This window comes from Salmo trutta, chromosome 3 (assembly GCF_901001165.1).
Source record: "Salmo trutta chromosome 3, fSalTru1.1, whole genome shotgun sequence".
NCBI lineage: Eukaryota > Metazoa > Chordata > Actinopteri > Salmoniformes > Salmonidae > Salmo > Salmo trutta.
Genome location: NC_042959.1, coordinates 17040599 through 17061106, shown reverse-complemented (window position 1 = coordinate 17061106; position 20508 = coordinate 17040599). Strand labels below are relative to the sequence as shown.

The 20508-nt window shown below is 42.5% G+C and overlaps 1 protein-coding gene across 2 annotated transcripts in view; it reads right to left on the bottom strand.

The window, feature by feature from the left end:
• rab28 (RAB28, member RAS oncogene family) overlaps positions 1–20508 on the bottom strand; it is a 51075-nt gene that overhangs the window by 28749 nt on the left and 1818 nt on the right. For both annotated transcript variants that reach the window (XM_029725350.1, XM_029725343.1), the window contains exons 2-4: positions 8477–8573; positions 5013–5101; positions 3160–3289 (exon numbers count right to left, since the gene is read on the bottom strand). In XM_029725350.1, coding sequence (XP_029581210.1) covers positions 3160–3289; positions 5013–5101; positions 8477–8573 — 316 coding nt within the window. The remainder of the gene's footprint in view (positions 1–3159; positions 3290–5012; positions 5102–8476; positions 8574–20508) is intronic.

Genomic DNA, 20508 nt, shown 5'->3' with positions numbered 1-20508 from the left:
TAAGAAATAAAAGTAACAAGTAACTAAAGGCCAGCAGTAAAATAACAATAGCGAGACTATATCCAGGGGGTACTGGTACAGAGTCAACATGCGGGGGCACCGGTTAGTCGAGGTAATATGTACATGTAGGTAGAGTTATTAAAGTGACTATGCATAGATAATAACAACAGAGAGCAGCAGCGGTGTAAGGGGGGGGGCAATGCAAATAGTCTGGGAAGCCATTTGATTAGGTGTTCAGGAGTCTTATGGCTTGGGGGTAGAAGCTGTTTAGAAGCCTCTTGGGCCTAGACTTTGCGCTCCGGTACCGCTTGCTGTGCGGTAGCAGGGAACAGTATATGACTAGGGTGGAGTCATGAGTGAACAGGGAGTACAGGAGGGGACTGAGCACGCATCCCTGAGGTGCCCCTGTGTTGAGGATCAGTGTTGCGGATGGATGTGTTGTTACCTACCCTTACCACCTGGGGGCGGCCCGTCAGCAAGTCCAGGATCCAGTTGCAGAGGGAGGTGTTTAGTCCCAGGGTCCTTAGCTTATTGATGAGCTTTCAGGGCACTATGGTGTTGAACGCTGAGCTGTAGTCAATGAATAGCATTCTCACATAGGTGTTCCTTCTGTCCAGGTGGGAAAGGGCAGTGTGGAGTACAATAGAGATTGGATCATCTGTGGATCTGTTGGGGCGGTATGTAAAACTGGAGTGGGTCTAGGGTTTCTGAGATAATGGTGTTGATGTGAGCCATGACCAGCCTTTCAAAGCACTTCATGGCTACAGACGTGAGTGCTACGGGTCAGTAGTCATTTAGGCAGGTTACCTTGGTGTTCTTGGGTACAGGGACTATGGTAGTCTGCTTAAAACATGTTGGTATTACAGACTCGGACAGGGAGAGGTTGAACATTTCAGTGAAGATACTTGCCAGTTGGTCAGCGCATGCTCACAGTACAAGTCCTGGTAATCCATCTGGCCCTGCGGCCTTGTGAATGTTGACCTGTTTAAAAGGTCTTACTCACATCGGCTGCGGAGTGTGAGATCACACAGTCTTCCGGAACAGCAGGTGCTCTCATGCATGTTTCAGCGTTATTGGCCTCGAAGCGAGCATAGAAGTAGTTTAGCTCGTCTGGCCGGCTCGTGTGACTGGGCAGCTCTTGGCCGTGCTTCCCTTTGTAGTCTGTAATGGTTTGCAAGCCCTGCCACATCCGACGAGCATCAGATCCGGTGTCGTACGATTCGATCTTAGTCCTGTATTGATGCTTTGCCTGTTTGATGGTTCGTCGGAGGGAATAGCGGGATTTCTTATAAGCTTCCGGGTTAGAGTCCCGCTCCTTGAAAGCGGCAGCTCTAGCCTTTAGCTCAGTTTGGATGTTGCCTGTAATCCATGGCTTCTGGTTGGGGTATGTACGTACGTTCACTGTGGGGATGACGTCATCAATGCACTTATTGATGAAGCCAGTGACTGATGTGGTGTACTCCTCAATGCCATCGTAGGAATCCCAAAACATATTCCAGTCTGTGCTAGCAAAACAGTCCTGTGGCTTAGCATGTGCTTCATCTGACCACTTTTTTATTGATCTAGTCACTGGTGCTTCCTGCTTTAATTTTTGCTTGTAAGCAGGAATCAAGAGGATAGAATTATGGTCAGACTTGCCAAATGGAAGGCGAGGGAGAGCTTTGTATGCGTCTCCTTGTGTGGAGTAAAGGTGGTCCAGAGTTTTTTCCACCTCTGGTTGCACATTTAACATGCTGACAGAAATTTGGTAAAATTTATTTAAGTTTCCCTGCATTGAAGTCCCCGGCTACTAGGAGCGCCGCATCTGGGTGACCGTTTTCTTGTTTGCTTATGGCGGAATACAGCTCATTCAATGCGGTCTACGAAAAATACAGATGAAAACTCTCTTGGTAGATCGAGTATCTCATGATAAGCTGTAGACCACACTACCTCAGGAGAGCAATAGCTCAAGACCTCCTTAGATATCGTGCACCAGCTGTTATTTACAAAAATACATAGTCTGCCGCCCCTTGTCTTACCAGACGCCGCTGTTTTATCCTGCCGGTGCAGCGTATAACCAGCCAGCTGTATGCTGATAGTGTCATCATTCAGCCACGACTCCGTGAAGCATAAGATATTACAGTTTTGAATATCCCGTTGGTAGCTTAATTTTCCGCGACTGTTATCTATTTTATTGTCCAAAGATTGTACATTTGCTAGAAGAATGGAAGGAAGTGGGTGTTCTTACGATCACCTACGAATTCTCAGAAGGCAGCCCGCCGTCCGGCCCCTTTTTCTCCGCCTCCTCTTCACGCAAATCACGGGGATCTGGGCCTGTTCCCGAGAAAGCAGTATATCGTACTGGGTACAGTAATATGGTCGCTGCTGTACTGCAAAATAGAGCTGGGTACAGTAATATGGTCGCTGCTGTACTGCAAAATAGAGCTGGGTACAGTAATATGGTCGCTGCTGTACTGCAGAATAGAGCTGGGTACAGTAATATGGTCGCTGCTGTACCGCAAAATAGAGCTGGGTACAGTAATATGGTCGCAGCTGTACCGCAAAATAGAGCTGGGTACAGTAATATGGTCGCTGCTGTACTGCAGAATAGAGCTGGGTACAGTAATATGGTCGCTGCTGTACTGCAAAATAAAGCTGGGTACAGTAATATGGTTGCTGCTGTACTGCTAAATTATGCAGTGTAAAGAAAAGTGAAAAAAATATTTTAAAAATGATCCGGCAGTGAAAATAGTGATTTTTCTTTACTGCACTGAAAATGACATTGTCTTCACAGCTCTCTGTGTTCATACATTATGGTTGACTCATCTGCTTAGCCTTCAGTCCCTTTTATGATGTGTAAGAGCGTGGCCTATGAGCAGAAGAAAAGAAAGGGGGAAAGTGGATACCTAGTCAGTTGCACAACTGAATGCATTCAACCGAAACGTGTCTTCCGCATTAAACCCAACCCCTCTGAATCAGATCGGTGCAGGGAGCTGCCTTAATCAAAGTCCACGTCATCACCCGGGGAGCAGTTGTTGTTGGGGGTTAACTGATTTTTCCACCTTGCCGGTTCGGGGATTCGAACCAGCGACCTTCAGTTACTGGTCCAACGCTCATAACCACCAGGCTACCTGCGCGTGCATGTGTGCTTGCATGTGCATGTGCGCCAGCGATACTCACTTTTGTTTCCCACCAGGGAGACCACAGGCTGGACGTCAGACTCTTCATTGGCCTTCTTGACCATGCCGTACCAGTCCTCCAGATTCTTAAAGCTCTGGTAGTTTGTAATGTCGTACACTAGAAGAACACCCTGAAAAACAATACCATTGAAAATCTAAAATGATGTAATCACAACATTCCAAAACAAATTCAATTTAACATCAGATGAGAACAAACATGACAGAGGTTGAGTGTGAACAGCAGGTGGCACTAGTGTCTGAGAAAAGACAGTCCTCTTCTTACCCCCATCCATCTCAAAACACACACTCCCCAAGGAGTTCGCACCTCCTCGGCTCTCTCTAAGTTAGTCATGGCATTAAAGATCTAGATCGCTGTTACAGATGCAGAGAGACATGCTAAGAACATACAGCCGAACCACTACGCCTACGCTCTAATTTGTCTGTTTGTGGACATCGGGGCGAGGGGAACCGCAGAGTTTTGTCCACCCAGTCAAACAAGCATAGGAAGGTAAGATGGGGGTTAGGTTAGGTTCTCTGGCCACAAAATTGGCTCTGTTGTCTGTGCTTACAAATAAAAGAGGGTAATATACGTGTGGTTATGAAGGAGGTCTCATCCCCCTCTCTTCGTCAAAATACTTTGTAAGTATTGTCAGCGTAGGTACAAAAACGGAAGTAGTCCTATAGCAAAGCACAAAAGATGCCCATCGGAGTAACCAGACCGTTAAAGCTGGCATCTTTACTCGTTGATATGTAAACAAAGATGAAACACTTCAGTGTACATGTTAAAAACAAAAGCCTCAAGTGCCAGCATTGTGTCAGTTTCTCTCTTTACCATTCCAAAAGACTATAGAATATGAGAAGGAGCCAAAATAAATAGACTACCTCGCCTTTGATTGCATCATCATGAAACAGAATTGCAGCTCCTTTTTCTTCAGGAAGCGTCTGGTCCGGGACACGCAATGTCACAACACAAGGCCGGTGACGACAGTTTGTGTCAGTTACAATTACTGCGCGTCGCTACCAATGACTATGATTGATTGTCGCCCGTGGCGCGTCGAACAATGGTCGTGAAAGCCCCATAAAGCTCTGGTGAGAAACCCGCAGAGCAAAGTATTCCAATGTGGCATTGATGTACGACACGTTGTTGTTGTGTGTGAGTGAGCGGGCGGGGCGGCTGAGGAGGTATTACAGTACAGACATGACCGGCCTACACACACACACACACACACACACACACACACACACACACACACACACACAAACAGCCTCAAGTGTTGTCTTGGTCTCTACATCCCATACAGGCCCCACGCTCTTCAGATAAACCAGATCTATAGCTATATCTATACCTCTTCAAACAAGTGCAGCTTTGAGAGCATAGACTGTGGCTTTGGGTGACAGATAATGGTAGCCTATATAGCAACAACCACTTAGGGATGTTGCTTAGCGGAATGAGGCAAACGCACAAACATAACACTCCCAGCCACGTGTTATTGCAGTGTCAACACAAACCACGCTCTATTCACAATAATTTGTAAATATGCTTATTTTGTTAATAAATAATGAAGTTAGAGCGGGGGAAGGGAGAAAGAGAGAAAGGTGTTTCTTACTCCCCCTCATACTGTACATAGTCTAGTCCATATGACCAGCTAAGTAGTAAAACTTGGCTGCAGTCTGTGCAGGGTCCTGTTGCACTAATATTATCATAAAGGCTTATTAACTACCCAAGCCTAATAGGGAAACACTACTACATTGTACATTTGTTAAATACAGTTAAAAAGTTCAGAGCTCTAACGTGAACAACGACAGACCACCTCAGCGTTTATTGTGTGTGTGTGTGTGTGTGTGTTACAGTACCTGAGCACCATAGACATATTTATCCAGCATTTTCCCTCCAATCGTTTGACCTCCAATATCCCAAACTTGCAGGGTAACATTCAAGTTGCCTGAGGGAAGAGGAAATGGAGAAACTTAAAATCATTAGAAACCATTAAATGACTTCAATGTTTCAAACAAAAGCTGCTGCAATGCAGCCCACATATTACAAAACTATCAACGTTTAGCTTGACGCGTTAGCTTCTTTTTCATACCATCAACTTCTGACTAAAAAGTGAACGTAAGTCGATCAACTGGAAAAGAACGTGACAAGAGAAGACAAATTCAATTGTACTGTAATTTGTGAGCTTTCCATCTCGGTTGTTTTGGTTCCCTTTATATAGGCGTTTGTTTTAACAAAGCTCATAATCTTTGGGAAATCACGAGTCAGTCGTAACCGGAGCCTATATTTTGGGAAAGGGATTTCTATAATAAAACGTTGACTTTGTTCATGTACATATTGGAAACAATAAATCATAGATTAATCTTTAATTTTTAACCGCTCGCCTCTGGCAGGTCACACACGCTCCACATCCAAGAATATCCAGAGGAGAGATTCAGGGGGATGGATAGGTATGCTTACCCTGTAATTTAAACATTCTCAATACCCCTGGCCGGGGAAAAAACGAGCACTTATTAGCCTGGGAATAGCTGTTTGCATTGTGTCGTTCTCTGCCAAGTCGAGGAGAGTAAGGAGAAATATGTGGTGTTAAGAAAAATACAGATAATTAAACACAAAATAAGAAGCAAAAGAAGACTACTGTCCCAATTTATATAGGAGGGAGGTGGAGAGAGGGAGAGAGAGGGACGGGGTACCAAACCAAATCTAAATAAATATTTTCCTCCTCTGGAAAATGAAAGAGGTGGTTGAGAAAAGAAAAGAAGACCAGACAGTGAGGAGTTTGTCGGTGTGATGAGGGCCTTTCATTGGCCTAGAGCGCTTATGGCGAGCCGAGCGTACAGTGTGGACACGGCTGGACGAGCTGACCCCCACCACACAAGTCCCTGTTTCTCCGAGGAAGGAAGCGCGAGTGTTCACAGTGACTACATCTAGACTATACAGTGTCAATGTAAAGCTGCATTGAAGAGTGCAATGAATAATTGCCCTTGGTGTTACAGCATGCGAGCTATCCCCACCCATCCCCTGCAGTCGGACACAAACTTTATTTCTGTTTAAAAGACTCAACAGACCCAAAGTTTCCCTGCTTACGTGGTGAGTTAGTGGCTGTTTTTGTGTTTTTAGTAGTCTTCATTAGCTATTAGCACTGTTCAGTGGAACCCAATAAAAACACTATCAAAACATTACCATTTTGATAAGTATTAATTCACAGACCAAACATGAGACATCTGGAAGAGGTATTGTTAAAAGCACACAAAGAGAAGTTTGTGTGCCAATCGGCCTCACCTCACCTCTCTACGCGTTGGAAAATGTACATTAAGTTTGACAAGCTGGGCCTTCACGGTGAGAGGGGCCAGCGCCGACTATACTCCCCCCCCCCCCATCTTGGAGATCCCCATAGAGCCCCAGAGAGCCACACAACACATCCAGTCGAAGGCGGGCGTAGGTCCTAACGAAGCTCAGGACCACCCAAATGGCAAACACAGCCATCCTCTTCATCAGGTCAAGAGAACCCAATCCCCCAGAAAATGTGCCATTTTACAACTCGTGTTGAACCAACGTCTACTATTATATATATATATATATATATATATATATATATATATATATATATATATATATATATATATATATATATATATATATATATATATACATACACATACATACATACATACATACATACATACACACACACACGTCTTGCCGTGCTGCAGATAAGTAATGGTTCTCAACTATTTTTAACAGAATCACAACAACTAAGAGTGGTAAGAGTGGAATTATTTGTGCGATGTCTCATTGAAGCCTTGCCTTTCCCTACTTCACTAAGGTCTGCCTAATTATCTCTACTAAAACGTTCATGTTTTCTTTCTCCTACTATTACCAACTGAAACTGAATATAGGAATAAATGTAATAGTTTCAAGTTATTATATATTTATTTTAGTACTTAATCCACCCTTGCTTAAATGTTATTTTATTAGTCATAAAAGAATGGAGCTACTTTGCAGACTTTTGCAGCTTTATGCCTTGGCACCATTTTAAATATGCAATTTAAAATGCTGAAAATCCCCATGCCATATGGAAGGAAGTGAAAATGGGGGGCTTTAGTCTAAATATAACATTAGTCAATAAACATTTATTTTACACATCTAAGAGGATACAGAGCGAGGCTTTATTTCCGTGGGTTTGAAAATAAACAAATAAGAACATGAATGTTTTATGTGGTTCAGAACAAAGATCAGTTGAACCCCGGGATATGAATATAAAATGCTAAATGTATTTACTCTGTACTGTGCCCACAGAATTATGTGTAAGGCTCGCCTCTCTGGACATAAGCTGTCCATTGGCTTCATGGAGGGAAAAAAATCCTGGTGTTTGCCCTAGAGAGAACAGCTTTCAGAATGAATAAGGATGAGAAGTGGCAGACTCTCCACAATGTGGTGCTACCAAGAAAGACACATTGAAAGTCCTGAGATAACCTGAGGAACAAAATTGTTCGGTTTTACCATGAAACACTGGGGAAGGAAAATACAAAATGCAACACATTTTGTATCAATTTGAAAATAAATTCAGAAATTCTAATGCTTTGTGTAAAAAAATAAAAAGTTAAATTGTGCACAAACTCAAATTCACATACAGCTTTTGTAAAAAGAAATGTAATAAATTCCAAGTAGGCTACTTTAATGATGTCGGAATACTTTTAGATATGCACGTTTCATAAGCAGCATTCAAGAGATTTAAAGTCAGACACTGCAGCATCTTACATCAATGTGCCTCTAACGCAGGGTATCCCAAACTCCGTCCTCAGGACCCCAAGGGGCGCACGTTTGGGTTTTTGCCCTAGCACTAAACAGCTGATACAAATAATCAACTAATCATCAAGCTTTGATCATTTTAATCCACTGTGTAGTGCTAAGGCAAAAAACAAAACAATCACCTGGGGGGGCATGTGAGTGCGTGTGCCTGCGTGAGTGTGTGTCTATCTGTGGTGTGGTACAGAGCAGGCCGGCACACCCAAAGGAGGAAGGTGTTTTACCTGGTAGAGTTATTCTCTTCAGAAAAAAACAAAGGATGAAGGTGTCTTACCTGGCAGTTATTCTCTTCAGAAAAAAACAAAGGATGAAGGTGTCTTACCTGGCAGTTATTCTCTACAGAAAAAAAAAAAGGATGAAGGTGTCTTACCTGGCAGTTATTCTCTTCAGAAAAAAACAAAGGATGAAGGTGTCTTACCTGGCAGTTATTCTCTTCAGAAAAAAACAAAGGATGAAGGTGTCTTACCTGGCAGTTATTCTCTTCAGAAAGAACCAAAGAATGAAGGTGTCTTACCTGGTAGAGTTATTCTCTTCAGAAAGAAATCCAGGCCAATGGTCTGTTTGTACTGTTTCCCAAAGGCCTCTTGCGCAAACCTGGTGGCGAGTGACGTCTGAAACAGAGAGAGATCATGCTAAGACCCTTTTCCTGCCATTAAAACGACTAAATAAGTTGAATTCAAGCCTTATGAACAAGTCCTGAGTGTTGGAGTTGGAGTGGTGTTCTGTATAACAACTAGGCCTATTCATAACTCCAAATGAACTGGGCCCATGACTTTTGTTTAAAAAAAAAAATATATATATATATATATAAATAAATATATAAAATATAAATAAATATATAAAATATAAATAAACATAATTTTTTTAAAGAGTACACTGCTTGGGAAGACGTTTACCCTAGCAATTGTAATTAATGTGAGGTAAGCTAAAGCAATTACCTCTGCTGTCTCGCAAAGCTATCAAGGCCTGCCTGACTGTAAAAATCCTAGTGAATTAAGAAAACAGGTGTCTGGGTAGACGAGTCATACATCCTAACTACAGCTTCTAATTGCCACTGCACAAAATTAGAAAACTCCATCTCTCCATGTCACTAGGCTAGTCTTAAAACCATGGGAATTCACAGCACAGACTTGACATGCCAAGTTTAATTCATTTTGATGGATGAGGACAAGAAAAAAAGCGCTAGATGTCTATTAGCTATCTTTAGAGCAGTGTGCTTACATAAACATGGAGGGATAATGGAACAGTGGGGCTTCCTAAGTCTTCCTGTGGTGAATTCATTTTATGTAGTACTTGACTATCACTGAAAGTTATAGAATTTGAAATAAATTGTTTCTTTACGTCCAGAGAGCATTCATATAATCTACTGCCATTTATTTTCTGATATAGTTCAAGTTGCCAACAATACGTCAAAAATAAAGGACAGAAAAGTCATATGGAACTGACGCCAAAAGGGAACACACAGGGGACTACAGTTAAACCTGTTATCTACATTAGTCAAAACATTCAAGCATAGGCTATTTCAACTTTTTGCGCCATCAAAATATGCCCAATTTCAGTCAATCATTATGTTGCAACTCCACTGTTGAGTATTGTAAGGTCTATCCCAAATCCAATCGCTGAAGAGGAGTCATCTTGGCAGCGGTTTCTCATGTGGCTGAATAGGACAGATCTTCATTATATTGAAGTGGAGTCATCTTGGCAGCTGTTTCTCATGTGGCTGAATAGGACAGATCTTCATTATATTGAAGAGTCATCATCTAGGCAGCTGTTTCTCAAGTGGCTGAATAGGACAGATCATCAAATGAAATTGTATTGGTCACATATACACATGGTTAGCAGATGTTAATGCAAGTACGGCGAAATGCGTGTGCTTCTAGTTCCGACAGTGCAGTAATATCTAACAAGTAATCTAACAATTCCACAACAACTACCCAGTCCACACAAATCTAAGTAAAGGGATGGAATAAGAATATGTACATATAAATATAGATGAGCGATGACTGAGCGGCATAGGCAAAATGCAATAGATGGTATAGAATACAGTATATACATATGAGATAAGTAGCGCAAGATATGTAAACATTATTAAAGTGGAATTATTAAAGTGACTAGGGATCCATTTATTAAAGTGGCCAATGATTTTGAGTCTATATGTAGGCAGCAGCGAGGAGTCATCTTGGCAGCTGTTTCTCAAGTGGCTGAATAGGACAGATCTTCATTAGACTGAAATACCCCAAATACCTTGGAGGCCAACAACGCTTTCTACATAGGTTGCAGTGTCCTTATACTTTCATTAAACTTAAGCCTTCGACTCTGAAATCGTGCGTTGACCAAAAGGTCTGAAAAAGTCGACTTGTTGAGCATTTCACAAGCTCAATGCTGAGTGACAACTTACTGGAGGTGACTGACACAACAAGGAGAAAATTGGCCATTTAAGTAGCCCACACAATCACTGACAACACAGGAATAACTATCCCGGACAGCAACAATCTATTCCACATGCTGGCGTTGGCTTAGGGAGCCATTGGTCTTGGCATTCCAGTAGCTTGGCTCTACTCCCTCTTCATAGGACCCTTTTTTCCACCATACAATTGGAACTAACCAGGGCATGTAAAAGCTGGCGTAATCCAGACTTCTCTTCAATAAGGAGACGGCACAGGGTCACCAATGATACCACTGCCGGGAAATGAGGGAAGTTCCATTGAGAGAGAGAGAGAGAGAGAGCGAGAGGTAGGAGAGAGAGAGGTAGGAGAGAGAGAGGTAGGAGAGAGAGAGAGGGAAAGAGGTAGGAGAGAGAGAGAGGGAAAGAGGTAGGAGAGAGAGAGAGAAAGAGGTAGGAGAGAGAGAGAGAAAGAGGTAGGAGAGAGAGAGAGAGAGGTAGGAGAGAGAGAGAGAGGGAAAGAGGTAGGAGAGAGAGAGAGGGAAAGAGGTAGGAGAGAGAGACGGAAAGAGGTAGGAGAGAGAGAGGGAAAGAGGTAGGAGAGAGAGAGAGAAAGAGGTAGGAGAGAGAGAGAGAAAGAGGTAGGAGAGAGAGAGAGGGAAAGAGGTAGGAGAGAGAGAGAGAGGGAAAGAGGTAGGAGAGAGAGAGAGAGGGAAAGAGGTAGGAGAGAGAGAGAGAGGGAAAGAGGTAGGAGAGAGAGAGAGAGGGAAAGAGGTAGGAGAGAGAGAGAGAGGGAAAGAGGTAGGAGCGAGAGAGAGAGAGAAAGAGGTAGGAGAGAGAGAGGGAAAGAGGTAGGAGAGAGAGAGGGAAAGAGGTAGGAGAGAGAGGGAAAGAGGTAGGAGAGAGAGAGATAGCAAATCACAGTATGTCCATGATGTGACATCACTACTATTTAATGTGAGCTTAGTTAGGGTGCTTTCCTGTCGACAAAGGATCCTTCCATTTCTACCATATGCTGACAAGTAGCAATACATATCTTAGATTTAGGATAGTTTATTAATTCCTACTCTGCATGTATGCTATTTCAACAACACAAATATGTCGAGTTAAAAGTCCTTTAGCTTCTGTAATGTCACGTGACGCCTGATGAAACTGTGAGTATCCATATTTTTGACAGCTCCTACCTCAGGTGGTGGACAAGCCTTCACACATCTCCCCTACATTTTTCTGAATGGACAACCGCATGTGAAAATACCCCGCAAGATGCCGTCCAAGAAAAACTGATCCGATTGCAATTTGCTGAGCAAATTGACATTAATAAGGGGGGAAACAGCATTCAAGATGTCAGTCACTGGTGCCTATTCAAAATAGGGGTATGGGTCCTGTTTTCTGCCCAAAACAGACAAGCAGGTAAGTCATGGAGACAGTGATGAACTGACACCTGGCAGCAGTGTGAGGGGGGGTTATTAATGTAGCGTTTCTACTGAAAACTAAGCTGTGTGTGTTCTCTGTCCGCCTGAAGAACTTCTCAGACTGGGAACATTCATTTTTCTCGTTGAGCCTACATAGGGTAACTGCTCCATTTGTTTTCTTTCTCTCAGAGGGGGAAAAATGACTTTCAAGAGACTAGTGAAGCCGAAAAACCCTTCAAATCACTGCAACACATTCACACAATAATTTGAGGATTCAGAGATGCACTGAAGAAGAAAAATTGCAGCATTGTCATGACAACCTCTTTGCCTTGCTGCCACCTGTCTGTGCTGTAGAAAATATATTTTTGGGGGGTGGCAGGTAGCCAAGTGGTTAGAGCGTTGGACTTGTAACTGAAAGGTTGCAAGATCGAATCCCTGAGCTGACAAGGTACAAATATATGTCATTCTGCCCCTGAACAAGGCAGTTAACCCACTGTTCCTAGGCCGTCATCAAAAATAAGAATTTGTTCTTAACTGACTTGCCTGGTTAAATAAAGGTAAAAAAAACAAAACATTTTATTGGTACATTTACCTGCATTATGATCATGCAGGCAAAGCAGTCTCATACAAAACACTTGTCCATAATAAACCTGAACATTTGCATGTAGGCTTTTCTGCAAAGTAGGCTATAGCGCCTAGGTCTGGAAAATATTGGCCTAGCCTATATCTACCAGGAAGAGAATGAACGAAAGACTGAAATAGTTTTAGGTTAGGTTAATACAAGTTTCTATTTTTTTGTGTGTCCAGAATGGTGACTGGTTTTATTACTGGCCTCAGTGCTGACAGAAAGCAAGTAACCTAACAATGATCCAGACACCGTGTGAACATTTAATCACTGCAGAACTCTCCAGCCTCTTCCCACTAAACTTCTACCACAGTTGGTTATACTCTAAACGTAATAGAAGAGCATAGGCGTGAACTGAAAGCTTCTCATTAAGAAAACAATAAACGCATGTAGAGGGTTTTTAACAAGAATAACAGCATATGAGTCTTAAAGATGTGTGCAATCTGGAGCGAGGTCAATACTATTTCTGAGGATTGAGACTTGTCCCCTGCTGGTTCATATGAATGAATCGGTCATGACTGCAAAGCAACAACGGTCATGTTAATGCGCTGCTTCTGCAGCAGGGAGTCAACTGAGAAAACAACTTTAACTCCTGAATATAGCATATGGCAAGGAGAGGGTTCACTTAAAAAAATGTAGGCTACACTTTTTCCCCTACTCAACCACAAGCTGATTTTGAGATTCCAGATCCTATTTGATCTACATTGAATAGTATACCTGAGTGAGCCAATAGACCTAGGACTATATAATTGCCCTGTAACCTAGACCTACAATATGAATTATGTGAGAACAGGTTTAAAAATGTAGACAGGTGTGTGCCTTTCCAAATCATGTCCAATCAAATGAATTTACCACAGATGGACTCCAAGTTGTTGAAACATCAAGGATGATCAATGGAAACAGGATGCACCTGAGCTCAATTTCGAGTCCCATAGCAAAGGGTCTGAATAATTATGTAAATAAGGCATCTTTTTATATATCTCTCACATACATTTGCAAAAATTTCTAAAAACCTGTTTTCCCTTTGTCATTATGGGGTATTGTGTGTAGATTTAATCGATTTTAGAACAAGGCTGTAACGTAACAAAATGTGGAAAAAGTGAAGAGGTCTGAATACTTTCCGAATGCACTGTATCTAGGCTGCTAGGCTACCATGTACTAGGCAATACAGCAACTACATTTATTGTGTAGTCCACACACACCTGTTGACAAGTTGACAAAAAATCCCTCCAACAACACATGCAACCTGGATTAAGGGTCAGGAACGATTAATAGGTTTACAAGACTGGATTCATGCCAGATATAAATCCACTATGCCATCTTTGAAACAACTTATAAATCTGTTACACAGTAACAGTACTTTGATCATCTTGGCAATCTCCCTCTGAACAAATGAAGACCGGAGCATATAGTGTACAAACCATTACGAACGACACCGAGTTTTTTTCATAGCTTTTTTCATTATTGGACATAAGACTAAAAGTCACCAGGAAATCAGCTCAGTGATTATACATTTAGGAAATCAGTTCCCACGTATTCCCACACTTAAATAGAGAGACATACAGTGCATTCGGGAAAGCATTAAAGACCCCTTCGCTAATTCCACATTTTGCTATGCTATTCTAAAAAAATATACATATATTTTTTTAATTCCTCAATCTACACACAATACCCCATACTGACAAAGCGAAAACAGGTTTTTAGAAATTGTGGAAAAATTCATGAAAAATAACAGAAATACCTTATTTAACTATTCAGACCCTTTGCAAAGAGACTCGTAATTGATTGGAGTCCACCTGTGGTAAATTCAATTGATTGGACATGATTTGGAAAGGAACACACCTGTCTATACAAAGGTCCCACAGTTGACAGTGCATGGCAGAGCAAAAACCAAGCCATAAGGTCGAAGGAATTGTCCGTAGAGCTCCCAGACAGGATCGTGTCGAGGTACAGATCTGGGGAAGGGTACCAAAACATTTATGCAGCATTGAAGGTCCCCAAGAACACAGTGGCCTCCATCAATCTTAAATGGAAGAAGTTTGGAACCACCAAGACTCTTCCTAGAGCTGGCCGCACAGCCAAACTGAGCAATCAGGGGAGAAGGGTCTTGGTCAGGGAGGTGACCAAGAACCTGATGGTCAATCTGACATAGTTCTTCTGTGAAGATGGGTCAAGCATCTCTACAGCACTCCACCAATCTGGCCTTTATGGTAGAGTGGCCAGACGGAAGCCACTCCTCAGTAAAAGGCACATGACAGCCCGCTTGGAGTTTGCCAAAAGGCACCCGAAGACACTCAGACCATGAGAAACAAGACTCTCTGGTCTGATGAAACCAAGATTGAAACCTTTGGCCTGAATGCTAAGTGTCACGTCAGGAGGAAATCTGGGATCATCACTACGGTAAAGCATGGTGATGGCAGCATCATGCTGTGGGGATTATTTTCAGCGGCAGGGACTGGGAGACTAGTCAGGAACGAGGGAAAGATAAAACGGAGCAAAGTACAGAGAGATCCTTGATGACAACCTGCTCCAGAGTGGTCAGGACCTCAGACTGGGGCAACGGTTCACCTTCCAACAGGACAACGACCCTAAGTACACAGCCAGGACAATGCAGGTGTGGCTTCGGGAAAAGTCTCTGAATGTCCTTGAATGGCCCCGCCAGAGCCCAGACTCGAACCCGATCAAACATCTCTGGAGAGACTTGAAAATAGCTGTGCAGCAACATTCCCCATCCAACTTGACAGATCTTGAGAGGATCTGCAGAGAAGAATGGGAGAAACTCCCAAAATACAGGTGTGCCAAGGTTGTAGCGTTATACCAAAGAAGACTCGAGGCTGTAATCACTGCAAAAGGTGCTTCAACAAAGTACTGAGTAAAGAGTCAAAATACTTACGTACAGTTGAAGTCGGAAGTTTACATGCACCTTAGTTTTTCACAATTCCTGACATTTAATCCAAGTAAAAATTCCCTGTTTTAGGTCAGTTAGGATCCCCACTTTATTTTAAGAATGTGAAATGTCAGAATAATAGTAGAGAGAATGATTGATTTTGCTTTTATTTCTTTCATCACATTCCCAGTGGGTCAGAAGTTTACATACACTCAATTAGTATTTGGTAGCATTGCCTTTAAATTGTTTAACTTGGGTCAAACGTTTCAGGTCGCCTTCCACAAGCTTCCCACAATAAGTTGGGTGAATTTTGGCCCATTACTCCTAACAGAGCTGGTGTAACTGAGTCAGGTTTGTAGGCCTCCTTGCTTGCACACACTTTTTCAGTTCTGCCCACACATTTTCTATAGGATTGAGGTCAGGGCGTTGTGATGGCCACTCCAATACCTTGACTTTGTTGTCCTTGAGCCATTTTGCCACAACTTTGGAAGTATGCTTGGGGTCATTGTCCATTTGGAAGACCCATTTGCGACCAAGCTTTAACATCCTGACTGATGTCTTGAGATATTGCATCAATATATCCACATAATTTTCCTTCCTCAGTATGCCATCTATTTTGTGAAGTGCACCAGTCCCTCCTGCAGCAAAGCAGCCGCGCAACATGATACTGCCACCCCTGTGCTTCACGGTTGGGATGTTGTTCTTCGGCTTGCAAGCCTCCCCCTTTTTCCTCCAAACATAACGATGGTCACTATGGCCAAACAGTTCTATTTTTGTTTCATCAGACCATCAGGACATTTCTCCAAAAAGTGCGATCTTTGTCCCCATGTGCGGTTGCAAACCGTAGTCTGGCTTTTTTATGGCGGTTTTGGAGCAGTAGCTTCTTCCTTGCCGAGTGGCCTTTCAGGTTATGTCGATATAGGACTCATTTTACTGTGGATATAGATACTTTTGTACCCGTTACCTCCAGTATCTTCACAAGGTCCTTTGCTGTTGTTCTGGGATTGATTTGCACTTTTCGCAACAAAGTACGTTAATCTCTAGGAGACAGAATGCGTCTCCTTCCTGAGCGGTATGACGGCTGCGTGGTGTTTATACTTGCGTACTATTGTTTGTACAGATGAAAGTGGTACCTTCAGGCGTTTGGAAATTGCTCCCAAGGATGAACCAGACTTGTGGAGGTCTACATTTTTTTTTCCTGAGGTCTTTCTTTAGATTTTCCTATGTCAAGCAAAGAGGCACTGAGTTTGAAGGTAGGCCTTGAAATATATCTACAGGTACACCTCAAATTGACTCAAATTATGGAAATTAGCCTATCAGAAGCTTCTAAAGCCATGACATCATTTTCTGGAATTTTCCAAGCTGTTTAAAGGCACAGTCAACTTAGTGTATGTAAACTTCTGACCCACTGGAATTGTGATACAGTGAATTATAAGTGAAATAATCTGTCAGTAAACAATTGTTGGAAAAATTACATGTGTCATGCACAAAGTAGATGTCCTAACCGACTTGCCAAAACTTTAGTTTGTTAACAAGAAATTTGTGGAGTGGTAGAAAAACGAGTTTTAGTTACTCCTACCTAAGTGTATGCAAACTTCCGACTTCAACTGTAAATGTGATATTTCCGTTTTTTGTATTTGTAATAAATTTGCTCAAATTTAAAAAACTGTTTTTGCTTTGTCATTATGGGGTATTGTGTGTTGATTGATGAGGAGAAGAAAAAAAACAATTTAACCCATTTTAGAATAATGCTCTAATGCAACAAAAATGTTGAAAAAGTCAAGGGGTCTGAATACTTTACGAATGCACTGTATGTTACCGTATCCCAATGTAATCAAGGTTTGAAATGATCCTGTTTTTGCCAAATACTATATCTGTTTGGGATTCTTGCAGTGAATTTGCAGTGAACAAATTATTTATGACAGTAGCTAGGTTTCCATCAAAATGACAACAGCTTTTCTAAAATCTGCATAATAACAATGTATCATGTGATGTGCTAATATGTTGGATAGATGTCAAAAAGCTTAGAGAAGACAAATGCAAAAAGTGTCCCACTTTACAGTACCAGTCAAAAGTTTGGACACACCTACTCATTCAAGGGTTTTTCTTTATTTTTACTATTTTCTGCATTGTAGAATAATAGTGAAGATATCAAAACTATGAAATAACACCAAAAAAAGTGTTAAACAAATCAAAACATATTTAGATTCTTCAAAGTAGCCACCCTTTGCCTTGATGACTCAACATTCCATGACATACACTAAGGCATTGTTGGCAGAATAGATGGATGCGGTTCACAACATGATTAATATAATTCACCAATACATTTCTTGGTAGTCCAAAAACTATTGCTATCAGTTTGTAAATCACAGCTGGACTGGTACATTGTTTGCTGCCTGCATTTGGGATGCACTATTTCAATTCCAATGACTCAATATTTTGGACAAAAACGGACGAATGTAACTACGGCTGGGAATGTCAATACAATCCAACTAGTAAGGGCAATGATCACGTCAGTTACAACGTGGCAAATATGCTAGCCTATCTATTTATATAGTAAGCTAAAAACACGGAGCCTAATGTTAGCTACTTAGCGAGCTAAGAGGATGTCATGTAATGTTATTGGAGGAGTGGGTGACTGACTTTTCCCCCTCATATCGTTTTTCGGTGGCTATACACAGCTAAAGTCGCAGGTATTATTTAATTAGCTTGCAAGAACTTGAACTACTGTTATCCAGTTAGCATATCAACAGGTCTGTAAAGTTCCAAAATGTAAGAGAACTCCCGTGGTATTTACATATTTGCAGAAATCCATTCAGGTGTATTTTGTGGCTTTTGGCGAATGCGTTCTAATGATCTAAAGTCGCGCTGTTGCAACTGCCTGTAAACACACAGTCCTGTTCAAAGTGAATGATGGCAGGCCTGTGTGACAAATGGCTTCTTTGCATAAAAACCTACTGTAGCTCTGATTGGCTATGGCACAACGGTCTGTGTGGACTCCGGTCAACTGTGGCTCAGTTGGTAGAGCATGGTGTTTGCAACGCCAGGGTCGTGGGTTCGATTCCCACGGGGGACCAGTACGGAAAAAAATGTATGAAATGTATGCATTCACTACTGTAAGTCGCTCTGGATAAGAGCGTCTACTAAATGACTACAATGTAAAATAGCAATATTTGCACATAATGGGGTTTCCACCACCATTTCTCGCATAATTAAATTGACCGACAATAAAAGATCCCAACCTGGCTAGCGTATTTTGTTTTGTCAACAATTGGAAAGTCTACCAACCAATGTGGTACCTTACAGATAATTGTATGTGTGGGGTACAGAGAAGAGGTAGTCATTCAAAATTTATGTTAAAAACTATTGCAAACAGTGTGAGTCCATGCAACTTATTGTGTGACTTGTTAAGTACATTTTTACTCCTGAATTTATTTAGGCTTATTGACTTAAAACATTTCAGCATTTCATTTTGTATAAATCTGTTGGGTTTTTTTAATTGAAAAACATCATTCCACAATGACATTATGGGGTATTGCGTGTAGTCCAGTGATGCAAAATCTAAATTTAATCAATTTTAAATTCAGGCTGTAACACAACAAAATGTGGAACAAGTCAAGGGGTGTGAATAATTTCTGAAGGCACTATAATTGGGGAACTCTGGCCTATAGTTTCTATCAGAGCAAAATAATATCCTGAACTCATCAGCCCTAAATGTGACTGATTAGGGTTCTACTTCTGTCTCCTTCCTGATGTTCTTCAACCATGGACCTAATCACTGTGGCCCGACCTGGTCTCAGAGCATTTCGGATTAGTAAATATGAGACACTCCATTGAGTATGATATGTTAAGTTTCGCATGGTATTTTTAAACTGTGGATGCCCATCATCCATTTCATATACACTGCTCAAAAAAATAAAGGGAACACTTAAACAACACAATGTAACTCCAAGTCAATCACACTTCTGTGAAATCAAACTGTCCACTTAGGAAGCAACACTGATTGACAATAAATTTCACATGCTGTTGTGCAAATGGAATAGACAACAGGTGGAAATTATAGGCAATTAGCAAGACACCCCCAATAAAGGAGTGGTTCTGCAGGTGGAGACCACAGACCACTTCTCAGTTCCTATGCTTCCTGGCTGATGTTTTGGTCACTTTTGAATGCTGGCGGTGCTTTCACTCTAGTGGTAGCATGAGACGGAGTCTACAACCCACACAAGTGGCTCAGGTAGTGCAGCTCATCCAAGATGGCACATCAATGCGAGCTGTGGCAAGGTTTGCTGTGTCTGTCAGCGTAGTGTCCAGAGCATGGAGGCGCTACCAGGAGACAGGCCAGTACATCAGTAGACTTGGAGGAGGCCGTAGGAGGGCAACAACCCAGCAGCAGGACCGCTACCTCCGCCTTTGTGCAAGGAGGAGCAGGAGAAGCACTGCCAGAGCCCTGCAAAATGACCTCCAGCAGGCCACAAATGTGCATGTGTCTGCTCAAACGGTCAGAAACAGACTCCATGCGGGTGGTATGAGGGCCCGACGTCCACAGGTGGGGGTTGTGCTTACAGCCCAACACCGTGCAGGACGTTTGGCATTTGCCAGAGAACACCAAGATTTGGCAAATTCGCCACTGGCGCCCTGTGCTCTTCACAGATGAAAGCAAGTTCACACTGAGCACGTGACAGACGTGACAGAGTCTGGAGACGCCGTGGAGAAATTTCTGCTGCCTGCAACATCCTCCAGCATGACCGGTTTGGCGGTGGGTCAGTCATGGTGTGGGGTGGCATTTCTTTGGGGGGCCGCACAGCCCTCCATGTGCTCGCCAGAGGTAGCCTGACTGCCATTAGGTACCGAGATGAGATCCTCAGACCCCTTGTGAGACCATATGCTGGTGCGGTTGGCCCTGGGTTCCTCCTAATGCAAGACAATGCTAGACCTCATGTGGCTGGAGTGTGTCAGCAGTTCCTGCAAGAGGAAGGCATTGATGCTATGGACTGGCCCGCCCGTTCCCCAGACCTGAATCCAATTGAGCACATCTGGGACATCATGTCTCGCTCCATCCACCAACGCCACGTTGCACCACAGACTGTCCAGGAGTTGGCGGATGCTTTAGTCCAGGTCTGGGAGGAGATCCCTCAGGAGACCATCCGCCACCTCATCAGGAGCATGCCCAGGCATTGTAGGGAGGTCATACAGGCACGTGGAGGCCACACACACAACTGAGCCTCATTTTGACTTGTTT